This window comes from Danio rerio, chromosome 4 (assembly GCF_049306965.1).
Source record: "Danio rerio strain Tuebingen ecotype United States chromosome 4, GRCz12tu, whole genome shotgun sequence".
Lineage (NCBI taxonomy): Eukaryota > Metazoa > Chordata > Actinopteri > Cypriniformes > Danionidae > Danio > Danio rerio.
Window position 1 is genome coordinate 10492238 of NC_133179.1, and position 12994 is coordinate 10505231.

Below are 12994 nucleotides of genomic sequence, written 5' to 3' on the forward strand. Positions count from 1 at the left end.
CCTGAAAAGATGGCGCATTCTTTGCGCGATTCAGAGCTTTGCAATACCACCCAGTCTTTTCACTTTGCAGGCCAACATACTTGTTTTCTGTCACCCCACCCGCACGCGCTAACACACACAGTCGCAACCATGTCTGTCTCTTACACAAGCATGACAGTGAATTCCTGTGGTGCGTAGACAAAGTTGCTTCAGAATGCGTTGTTTTGTACTTTGTCAAGTCAGTCAGTGTTACTCATGGCATGACCATGTTGTCATCTCTTGCGGTTGATGCCACTTTGATGGCATTTGCTTCCTCTTTGAATTATAGGATGGATCCTGTGATCTCTGTCCTGCAGTGACTTCTGTGGTTTTGTCACCTGCCTTCTGTTTCACTTCACCTGTTTCAGACTTACTAGCAGGTCGGTGCGACTGTCTCGTGGCATCTCTCTCAGATCCTTTCATGAAGGAGGTGGTGAAATTTCCCTTTTAATAACCAGATGCTGTTGTGAGTCACGATTGAGCTGGCTGAAGCAGAAGTTGTGTGATCATTCAGGGTGTATAGATGTCATAATTAGGACAAACGATATCCTTTCAGTGTGTAATGTAGGACTACGCAGTATATTTAATTTCAGCATCGATATTGCAATGCGTGCTAGGGTTAGGCGATGTTGACCAATTTTGTCGCCGAAGGCGGCTGTGAATTTATTATTTATATTTGATATACTGTCCGACGTGCACTGCCCAATGGAGTTTTGGGGCATCGTCTATCGACCCAACCCTAATGTACGCATCCACAATAGTCATTAGAGTTATAGTTGACCAGGAGCTAAAGAATTTTATTTATTTACTGTATTTATATGGAATTTATACAATAAGAAGTCCAGATATCTACATTTCAAAGTGAAAACAATATTATTTTACCTACCCCACTGGCAGATAATTGTACATGTTTTAAGGAAAAACTTTAAAGGAAGGACTTCTTATGAAGTTGAAAACAAAACAATATTTGTACTTGATCTAAGAATCTTCAGATATTTGGACTAGAAACGAGCCAAAGCAAAGAACGAAAATCATTTTTGCATTGCAATTATTCAATTTCTGTTCATGAATACTGTTAGACTTCCCAGAAAACTGTTAAAGGGAGCTATTCAACCCATCTTGTGAAACTGTATTGATATTGCAATATTTATTGCAGAAAAAATATCACAATATCAGATTTTTCCAATATCGTGCAGCCCTAGTACGGCTGGCCGATTAACCAAAAAGTAATCGAAATCGACATTCAGAACCTATAATCGATATAAATTTTCCAGTTAAATTTTTTCAATTACTTTCCCTACCATGTGTGGAGTCACTTGACCCCGCTCTGTTAAAGCTGAATTATACTTATTATATTATGATTTATACTTATTATATTATTTTATTATACTTCTGCCAAGGGCAAGTGTACAGTCTGGCGCATCCTTTGCATACCCCTCACACCTCTTACAAAAATAAAAAATCTCTCACTTTTAATATGCGAGCATATTTACTGTACAAAACTTAATAATCAAGTTAAAATAATCTTTTATTAATTGAAATAGAGTTAAAATGTTTAATTAATCGAGATTTAGATTTTAGGCCAAATCACCCAGCCCTAAGCCCTAGTTTAATGCATTGGTATGTTTATTGGTAGGCCTGCACAAAATATCGTCTCAGTATCGATATCGCAATGTGCTTGTCACTTTGTAACTCTAATTGTTGCACTGAATTACTACAATGAAGACTATATCGTGTTATTTTCATTTCATTATTAAATGTTTATACCTGAATACTGTTTGACTCTCCTGAAAGCCATTAAGCATTTGACTTTTTGTTTGTTGCTATATTGTTATTTTTTTTGCCTCGCAATTTAATTATATTTTATGCATGATTCACACCCTTAGAAAAATCACCCTTATCCTAAATGAGTGATTTCTTTTCAAATAGAGCTGTTCAAGCCATCTGGTGAATATGGTGTTCATAACACAATTCATACCGCAGAAAAACTAAATATCGCAATGTCAGATTTTTTTCAATATCGTGCAGTCCTAATTGTTGGTTATGCTGTGGTTGATTTTGTGGTTTGTGTAAAAGGAGCAGCTTGCACAAAAATAAAAGTTCTGTAGTTGTTTGCCATTCTAAACTGGTATGATTTTCATTCCTCCGTAGACCACAAAATGAGACTCTATAGGCAGGGCATTTACACTGTTCCTGCCCATGTTATGATTATCTGCCTGTCTGTCTTGTGTGTTATGTATTTCAGAAAGTTAACCGTTTACTATTTATTTATTTATTGTTATCCGTCAACAGCTTATCGATCATAAAATTCTTTGACAGCAACATGATAAAATCAATACATTCTTCCATATATTATGCATTTCAGGAAAATTGACTATATGAGTTACTAGTACATTAAAAAAAATCATGTTAATAATGTCATTTATGCAAATATGTTCAGACACAACTTGTCTAATAGCTTTGGCTGACTTTAAATACAGATATTCTAAATGCACACATGGGATTTTATAGTTTTTCTAGTGCCGGGGTCAGAGTTTACATGCTTTATTTGTTTGAACTCTCACCTATAAACAGATTTTAGAGGATTATTGAAGTACTTTAGAGGCCTCGTTAAATGTGCGGTGTGGTGTAGTGGTTTAAAGTTCAGGGCTGGTTCGATTCCTGCAGGCGTGTGTCCCTGGATGAAGCATTTAACCATTGGTTGCTTTAGGGGGATTGACCCCCTGTAATAAGTTCATGCTCTTCTGTGGTAATAATCGTGTGAAAGTTTTAGATCCCAATGGTCATTACTCGGGTAGTCGTGTGCCATTAAATAAATACAAAGGCACATTTAGCTCTCACAGCCCATATACCTGAGCTTTGCCTTCCATCTAAACAAGCAGGGTTTGTCTGGGAAAGATTTATTGAAGTCTCGTATGTCCAAATTCGTCTCGTGGGATTATCCGAGCACATTCCCCATGACCATGTACCATACAGCCTCATTCTGGAGCCAACATTTCAATTGCAATTTAGTCTGGTCCCACAAACAAAGTGAACTGCATAATTGAGAAGTCTTGAATGCTTATACAGCTTCCATAAAATCCAGCTGACCCCGTTTTTCCATTTGGATTTCAGAAGGTTCTCAGACTTTATCTCAGCTGGCTGTCAATTTTGAAATCTGACCCAAATCAGCTAAACTTGTTTTCATCACTGTAAATTTCACACAACAGTCTCCTTAGCCAAGGTTGCTCATCTTTTAATTCTATCTAATGCTGAAAGATGGGGCTTTCAGTCGACAAGACAATATGTGCCGAGACACATCTATCTACCTATTTGTCTTTTGTGGACGACCAACCATTTTAGTGGATTTGAAAGAGTTAATGACATTACAAACATCATACAGTATTCTGGAAATCACAAATTTGGAACAATCAATCTCTCTTGCTATGGCTGAAAGGTTTCATCTTCATCTGCTAACATATACGTTTGGAATATAATAATAATTAATTAATTTATTTATTTATTAATTATTATAATAAAAATTATAATAATTTTTAATGTTATCAGACAACGATTTTTATCTGGAGTGACTTTGAAGAGAATATCTTTAAATGTGAGTCCACATGTGAGTTATGACAGACCAGGGTTGCCTTAACTTTTCTTATGAAGGGCCAAAAACCTGAGTTGACTGAGAGCTGTGGGCCAAAGGTAAATATACCAAACTGTATTGCATCAAAATGTACATGAGTAATTTTCTAATTTATTTCCTAATGTTTAACAATAATTTGAAAACATTGCTTTAGTTATATTACCTAATGCAGTATAATGAATTTATAACAATAAAAACATCAATAATCCCGTTGATAACACCATAGCATTCAATGCTGAAAACAAAAAGCTGATATTGTCCTTTATCTGTTTAGTGACAGTATTTACGTTTTTAAAAATTTGATTCCAACAACAACAAAAACAGAAATTACAAAGCAAACAAAAGGTTATATTGAATTTAAATTGACGATCTATGTCATGCTTATTTGCCTCTTCTCAGATGGAATGGTGGGCCTAATCAAAGGTTAGACTGGGCCAACTTTGCCCACAAGTCCTACTTTGAGCATCTCTGACAGAGACAGAGTAGCTAATATTGCAATAAATTAAGATCTCTCCGTCATCTTTATCTGAACAAACTGTCAGAGGGTTTTGGTCACTTTAAAACAGCATCTTGCAAAGTCCATTAAAACTTGAAAGTCAGGCCAATCAAATAGGGATTGCCAGATAATTAAGGAAATTACTACCAGGTGCCTATTAATCAACTCTTCAACTCTTTACTAACTCTTCTGTGATCATTTTGCAATTCTCCACAGTAGATCTAACCTTATTCTTGAAATAAATTTCCTGTTGCAAAGTTTATGTGGTCAAGCCCACAATTAAACAGCACTGTTAGGCCTCACCCACATGGCAACAGATTTAGGTTAAAGGTTTAGGTTAGGTTTTAAGTTTAGGTTAGGTTTTTGGATAACGGGTGACAGAATGGAAAAATTAAAAAATACCCACCTTTGCGTAGACCTGTACTTTTTGAAAATGGTGACATCAGAGTATCACGTGACCATAAAAAAAGAATAACCTTGCAGTTAACAACTATTAACAACTGCAATGGTGGATTACAGAGCTGTGATTGTGCAACAGTTTACTGGCACTATTAGAAAACCTAGTTATGCCAGCAATTAGATGACCACCAGAGATGCATTAACAGTTGCAGTACAGCTTGTCAAACAACATTAGCATTATTCAGATATTTTAATTATTATTATTATTCAGATATTCACCATGGCCTATTTTTATCTGTATTCAGTCCGTCACAAGAAGGATTTCATGCACATTTTCACTGCAGTCATCTGATTTTAGTGTATTCTTCAGATCTGTCTGGGTTTGTTTGCAGCACCACATACACTTCAAGTTTGAAATATAAATTACACCGTGTTAATCCAGTTTTCTCATTTCCATCTGGATGCCCACATTTCTTGAAACAACACATAGATGGATACAAAACATTTAGAATCTCCAAAAGAAGAAAAAATCCCCCCACAATTGTCGCTATCTGGACTTTAAACTTTAAAAAAATGTACGGCTTATATGACGAACAATCCCACTGACCTCATTTTCCTTTCAGACTTCAGAATGTCTCCAGACTTGAATTGATTTCTGCTGGCTTTGGATTTGTCCTTAACTGGCTTACTTTGAGTCCAAGCTTTTTGTTTTGTCCCCAAAATCTGTAAATGAGGTCAAAATTCTTCTCTGATTCGCCCAAATCCTTGCGTGCAGCATTCCTGCTTGTGCAAGTTTTGGGTTGAAATGTGCAAAATGCGAGTGGATGTGTTGATAACTTTCATTTGGGCGGCACCACTTGGGAATTTTCCTTAGTAAACGTAAGCCTGCTTGGCCAACTCAACTGTTATCTGTGAGCAGCAGAGTTCTGGATTGGGAATGTGCCGGAATCTGCACGAGTGAATTAGTGCTTTCTGAGAACAGTGCCTGTCTGTGCATGGACGTCTCTCTTTCTCCTTCACTCATCCAGTCACTTTTCACTTTCATTCTGAGATAGCAGAAAAGTAGGAGGGGTGGGAACGAAAGCGAGGTTTAGATTTCCCAACACGTGTGAGGCCTCAGAAATCAGTTTGATGCTGGCATGCTGATTCTGGCTCAGATTCGTTCCTTGGCTGCTTGTCTTGAGTTTTTCTTTTCTTTTTTTTTGTGTGAGTAAACGAAACTAATCCTGAGTCTGCACTCTTACCCTGGGGTGATGACATGTCAGCTTTAATTAATAGGGGCCAAGTGTAGAGTCGCTGGCAGAAGGCCAGAGCTGTGTATGAAGATCACCTGAGTTGGTGCATTTCCTCTGGACTGCCAGAATGAATCTGTACAGGCTATTTTTGCTGTGTACAGTGTTGTGAATAGGCTCTAGTGTGGTGCTTGTACTTTTGAGACGTGCCAGATGGACTTTAGGTGTTTTCACTTTTGGGTTTAACAGAATTGTTTCTCTTTTTGTAGGACTGGATTTCACCAAGCTGTTTTTTGTGTAGATCATAAGGAAAACCTTGCAAACCTCAAGGTTTCAGGGCAATTATGATCATATCACACTGTTAGTGTGATTAAAAAAAATGTGTATGTTAGGGCTGCACAATGCATCTTTTCAGCATTGATATTGCAATGTGCGTGTCCTGGAGTAGTAGGATGCTGAGTTGATCATCATAATAATTGAGAATTCATGGGATTTGTTGAGTCATTGCAGAGTATAACCATAATAAAGTGAATCTTTATCATTTGCATGTGTTTTAAAGGTATTTAAATAGATAATTTAATGAGAAAAACAAAAACACAACATTTCTAAGTTTAATGAAGAAGATTTTTGCTGAATTATTAATTCAATGAAGATTATAAAGCAAAGAGCCATTTCATATTTTTTTTATTAAATACACTTTTTAAAGGGGTGTGTATATAACAAAACCTTTATATATTTATACACAAAACCTTTATTTATGTCCATGCACAACTCAAAAATAAACAAATATGATGCATCACAATGTATGAAGAAAGGACAATTTACAGATTTTTTTTCTTTTTGTCCTCGCCACTCATGACTGTTTGAATTTACATGCGTGAGGTTACCATAGAAATGTAAGAAATATAGCTTGCCCTTTATTGTTGTTGCGATTCAAGTTAAATCACAGCACCACATATGCGCATTGGTTGAAACATCCTTTTATTGTAAACCGAGTTCTTATTCATTTTGTTGTAGAATATACAATATAAAGGGAATTGTAATTGTATTTTTAATAGAAAACTGATTTCTAGTAACAGTTATATTTTTTAAAATTTTGAAATATTATTGAATAGAGACAGCTGGAGAGCCACATATTTTTAGTCAAAGAGCCACATGTGGGTTCTGAGCCGTAGGTTCCCTATACCCCTGCTAAACAGTGTTGTTTTACATTTCATTATTCAATTTCTGTCCCTGAATTCTGTTTGACTCTCCGTAAACCGTAAAACACTGTTTATTTGACTTTTTTCTTTGCTCTATTGTAATTATTCTTGCTTGCAATTTGTTCATTCATTTTATACATTATTCACACCCCGACAAAATCACCATAATTAATCTAAATTAAATGTTTTTTCTTCAAATAGAGCTGTTTAAATTTTTGTCTATTTGTGCAATATATATTAGATTAGTCAGTACCAAAGCCGATACTGGAACCTAACAAATCCCAAATTCACATGTTTGGGAAACACATTAAATCAAATTTTAATGAACAGGAAAAATCAAGAAAAACATACAAATTTATAAAAATTTAGTCATTTGTTTTTGCATTAACTCATATAAATTTAAGTATATAATATTTCTATTCCTAATGATGTTAGGTGACCAAACTTTCATTTTAGTATATATAACTGTTTAAAGTTCCCATGAAATTAAAATAAAGTTTTTTTTAGATTTTAGTACCAGTGTTGCTTGTTTTTAAGATATCTAGTAGATAGTATGCTCCAAAACACTGACACAATTTGCGCTTAGAAGATATAAAACTGATATAAACATGTAAAGCTTGTAGTTTGTCACTTCCCCCTATGGATCAACAGTTTTATTCACGTCAACCCATACTTCAGTTTCTCATCCCATCATGACCAGTTAAATGCTCTTTAGTGTCTGATATGCCCCGCCCCCTTCAAGACACTTCTCATTTGCTTTTCATTTGATGCGCTAGAGCTCAACTACTCTTATTGGCAGAGCGGAGATAAAACCAAACGCTGTTGGCTGCTTTGAAAAGGGGGAGGAGCTACTCTATGTCCCACACTCTCTTGGTGTTTTGGTTGAGATTATGTCAAACAGCGAATTCAAAAAGCACATTTAAAAGCACTTTAATACAATGTTTTGTTTAAATGCAATTACAATTATTATCTATGTTCCCTGAGAAATAAGCCAAAATTTAAAAACTAAATTCTATGATATTAAATGACACTAGTTTGAAAATACAACAACTGTATTTTATTTTATTTTTTTAATATTTCTATTATTCTCTTGACCCATAGTCATCATAAAGTTCATCATTTGCAATCTAGACAATCCAGTGTTTGACTTTCTGTTACTATTTGTTGTTGAGGCTTTTATAGCTTGTAGCTTGGCTTCTTTGTGTTGGGAGCGGTTCAAGACTTATTCCAGACTTGTTTGATGACAGCCAGGCTGCACGTACAACCTTTAGTTAATCTCCCACAATGCATCATTGTTTATGGCTCACCTGGAATCGCTCTCGAATAAACATGACACTCTTCATGAGGGGAAGGTGTGGTCGTTTACACCATTTATTTTAGCCATGTGCAGCCCTCCATTCAATCACCTGTAGTGAGTCTGTAGTTGTTTTATAGGTGCAGGCTTGCACACGTGAGGGTTTGGGTTTTGTTTCTTAGTGATTTTTATTTATTTCGTTTTTAGGTATGTGGAACTTTCGTTTTTTGCTCTACTAGTTGCAAAAGGAACCAAGAGAGCGGAGTAGGGTAGGTGTTTTTACAAAAAATGTATGTAAAAGGAATTAAAAAAAAAAATCAATAAAAAGAAAACAACATGATATTGATAACAAATAATGTTGTAAATAATAATAATAATAATTATAATAGTTTTATTATTATAAATAATTATCTTAAAATAATTTAGAATAATAATCTTTGAAAATTGTAAATGTTGTAATGTAATAATAATAATAATAATAATAAAAATAATACACTTTTATTATTATTACGCTTGAAATAATCTTAAATAATAATCTTGGAAAATATAAATGTATTAATGTTGTAATAATAATAATAATAACAATAATAATAATAATAATAATAATAATAATAATAATACAAGTTTATTATTATAAATAATAGTTTTGAATAATAATCTTGGAAAATTATAAATGTATTAATGTTGTAATAATAATAATGATAATAATAATAATAATAATAATAATAATAATAATAATAATGATAATGATAATAATAATTTTATTAAATAATCTTGGAAAATTATAAATGTATTAATGTAGTAATAATAATAATAATAATAATAATAATAATAATTTATTATTATAAATAAAAGTTTTGAATAAAAATCTTCGAAAATTATAAATGTATTAATGTTGAAATGTTGTAATAATAATGAAAAATAATAATAATACAATTTTATTACTATAATAATCTTGTAATAATCTTGAAAAATTATAAAATGTATTAATATAATAATTTTAATAATCTTGATTATTTTACTCCAGGTAAATATTATTCATAAATACTTTTTGATATGCAAAATTTTACATTATTGAAATAATTTTTTAAAAAGATTAAATTACTTTTTGATTACAGAAATTTATTTATTACAGTATTAATTGTAATTGTTATTAATTAATTAATTTATTTTATTGAATCAAATTTTTAATTTAAATGTTTTAAATTTTCTTGGTGGATGAAGCAACGTTATGACTTATTTTAGGCGTTATAATTTCCTTAATAAAATTACAGTGATATATAATAATATAGTTAAGCAAAGCACAGCTAAAGTACTCATGTAATCTTGGCTATAAAATAGTAGTAATAATGCAAATATTAATGATATTAATACAAACAATAACAACAATTGTTTTACAAAATATATAAAAATATGTATATATATATATATATATATATATATATATATATATATATATATATATATATATATATATATATATATAATGTACTTTTAAGTTTTCCTCAATTTTGTAATATTGAATATAAGTGATATTGTAATAAGTAACAATCTAAAGCACAGAACACTGAGCTCAAATACAGCGTTCATCTTTAACCCCTTACCCTTTGAACTTTCCTCAAACAGAGGGATTTTCCTGGTCAAGTCTTTGGTTTGAGCGTCAGCGGAAGGCTTCATCACTAACTCATTTATTCTCCATGAAGTCGGCTTTAAATCCCATGATTCCTCTGTGCAATAAGAGCCTCTCAAATGGACACAAGCCATTTCTGTGTCCAGTCTCGCAAAGCTGAGCTGACTCTGTGTGTGCATGTTTGTGTGTGAGCGAGCGTGATGGCACCCATATCTGAAAAGATGAATTCCTGAGCTGTGTTTTCTGGATTCCTGTGTCTTGGGTTGTTCACTCCTGATTTGATTTGTGTGTGTGTTTTGGGATCGGTGTGTTAAGTTTTGGAGGACGTCCCGCTCATTGTTTGTTTTATGGTGGGTCTGTTCAGGGGTTTGTTTAGCTGATGAAAGCTCAGGCAGGTGCTGTTCCTCCTCTTCTCCACTGTTGTGACATTCTCAACTCTCACTTACAAAGTTGTTGTACGATACTTCAAAGTGTGTGTGTGTTTGTGTGTGTGTGTGTGTGTTTGCGTGTGTGGGTTTTAATATTTTCAGCCTGCTTCATAATTGTAAAGGAAATATTTTCTGTTGTTTTTGTTTTGTTTAATATTTTTTTGTTTACTTGTTTTTTTATTTCGTCATATTTGTGCTGGTTATTTTATGTAATATAATGTAATTTATTGTATTTATTTATTGCCGTTTACATTATTGTTTTTGCTAATAGGTTTTTGTTTATACTTTATAACCTTAAAGCATTTTTATTTTGTCGTATTTGTGCTTGTTGTTTTATGTATTATATTGTAATTTATTGTATTTATTTATTGGTATTTTCATGTTTTTGTTTGTACTTTAGTACTTTGAAATGTTTTATTATGTTGTTTTATTTTTGCTTAGTGTTTGTATGACCTAACATTAGTTTTTTGTTTTTATAAATTTTATTGTTATTTTGTCATATTTGTGCTCATTATTTTCTGTAATTTATTGTGTTTTTTATTGGTTGTAAATTTTTTTGCTGATATGTATTTGTTTGTACGTTGAAATGTTTTGTTATGTTGTTTTCTTTTTGTTAAAATTTTGTATAAATGGTAATAATATTATTTTTTTCAATAGTTTTTTATTTTGTCATATTTGGGCTGGTTATTTTATGTAATATATTGTAATTTGTTGTGTTTTTATTATATTTAGATTTTTTTGCTCATTTTTTTCTTATGCTTCAATACTTTAATGTTTTTTTGTGTTGTTTTCTTTTTTAATGTTTGTAAAACTTAAAAGTATTTTTTGTTAGTTTTTATTTGTTTTTTTTATATCATCATATTTAAGCTTGTTATTTTGTGTAATACATTGCAATTTTATTTCTTTATTGGTATTTAACTTTATTTGTTGATATGCTTTTGTTTATATTGTATATTGCTATACTATTAGAAATATTGTGTTTTTTCTAATGTTATTTTGATTTAACTCTTAAAGCTATATTTTCAGCCTCCATCATACTTTTATTACTTTAGTTTTTATACTTTGTACCTTTTTTAGTATTAAATTTTTTTCTTCATATTATTTCTTATTTAGAAAAATATTTATTTTTAACATTTAATGTATATAATCTATCAGTTTATATTATATTACAATTTAGTTTGTGTCAAATCATATTTATTTAGAAGAAGAAAACACAATTAAAAGCCACAGCAACATTTTTAATTGTAAAACAAATGTTTGTTTGTCTGGTTCATTTGTTTTATTAATTTATTTTTTGTTTTTGTAGATTTATTCATTGATTTACATTTTTTTTTTTAAATAATATTTTGTGCTTTCACATTTTTACTTGCACACAAAACCACCAGAAACTTTTAGAAAACTGATTTTGAATTATCAATAGCCCAATAAAAAAAAGCTACACCTACAAGACTTCAAACTCACATAGTGAATAAAGTACTTGGTTTTAGGTCAGGAAGTTTTTACTATCTGTGTATCATGTCGTGTTATATTTTTGCCTAGAGGTTATTGTTAATCTTATCATATGTGCATTGAGCTAAATACTTTTTTTGTCCAGTCTGGTTTGCACAGAGCTGCTCTCAGTCAGTCCATTAATTTCTCCTTTGTTTCTCTTTGTGTTTGTGTGAAGGAGGTAGTGAAGGTCAAGGTCGGATTCACCAGCGTTTCCCAGAGAAGGACTGGGAAGATAACCCCTTTCCACAAGGCCTTGAGCTGGTAAGCGCATCACAAACAAACACTGATTAACATATCCTATCCCGGAATTTGTATATCTGTCCACAGTATTTGACACAGCTGGTTGTTTTAAGGCACTGCAGATATTTCACCAGTTGATCGATTACATTATGCATTGCAATCATTTTTTTAAATTTTCTGAAATACTGTGATAAAATATTGCAAACGAGGCATTTTTTTATGAAATGTGGGGTCATTTGCATACATTTCTAGCACAAAAATCTGAAAATTAAAAAATTGGATTAAAAAAAAAACTATTTCCTGTTTTTTTCTGACATTTTAGTCATATTTTTGTACTGAGGTAATTTTCAGAGTGAGAATCTCTTTTTATTACTCTATAACAACCTGATTTTTCTTTTGCACAATTTTTTGTAAAATAAACTAAGCTAATTATCCATGAACATATCCCCATATAAACCTTCAGAATATGAAATAAACTTTTGTGAAAATGGATTTTAAAATGCACAAATTTAACAAATGCAATAAAGGAAATGCTTAATGTACTTTACGTAATGCCAAAAAACCAAACAGTTATCAGGCAAATTATGTATGAACAAATCCCTTTTTATAAATCGTCAGAGTCCAAATTTGAATAATACTTTCATGTATTAAATATTTAGTAGAATAACATATAGGTTATAAGACTAATTATCTATAAACAAATCCCTATTATAAACCTTCAGAATATGAATAAAACTTTCGTGAAAATAGACAAATTGATAAAATGCAATAAAAGAATAACTTAAAACTAAACTTGTCGTAAGACTTAAAAAATAAAATTATTAGGCAAATTATGTATTACCAAATTCCTTTGTATAAACCTTTAGAATGCAGTTTTAGAAACAGCTTTAATAAAAAAAAGGAATTTAAAATGCAGAAATTGATAAAATACAATAA

At 31.7% G+C, this 12994-nt stretch overlaps 1 protein-coding gene across 9 annotated transcripts in view; it reads left to right on the forward strand.

The window, feature by feature from the left end:
- sbf1 (SET binding factor 1) overlaps positions 1-12994 on the forward strand; it is an 88697-nt gene that overhangs the window by 18118 nt on the left and 57585 nt on the right. For all 9 annotated transcript variants that reach the window (XM_009300170.4, XM_009300172.4, XM_009300171.4 and 6 more), the window contains exon 2: positions 11994-12079. In XM_009300170.4, coding sequence (XP_009298445.1) covers positions 11994-12079 — 86 coding nt within the window. The remainder of the gene's footprint in view (positions 1-11993; positions 12080-12994) is intronic.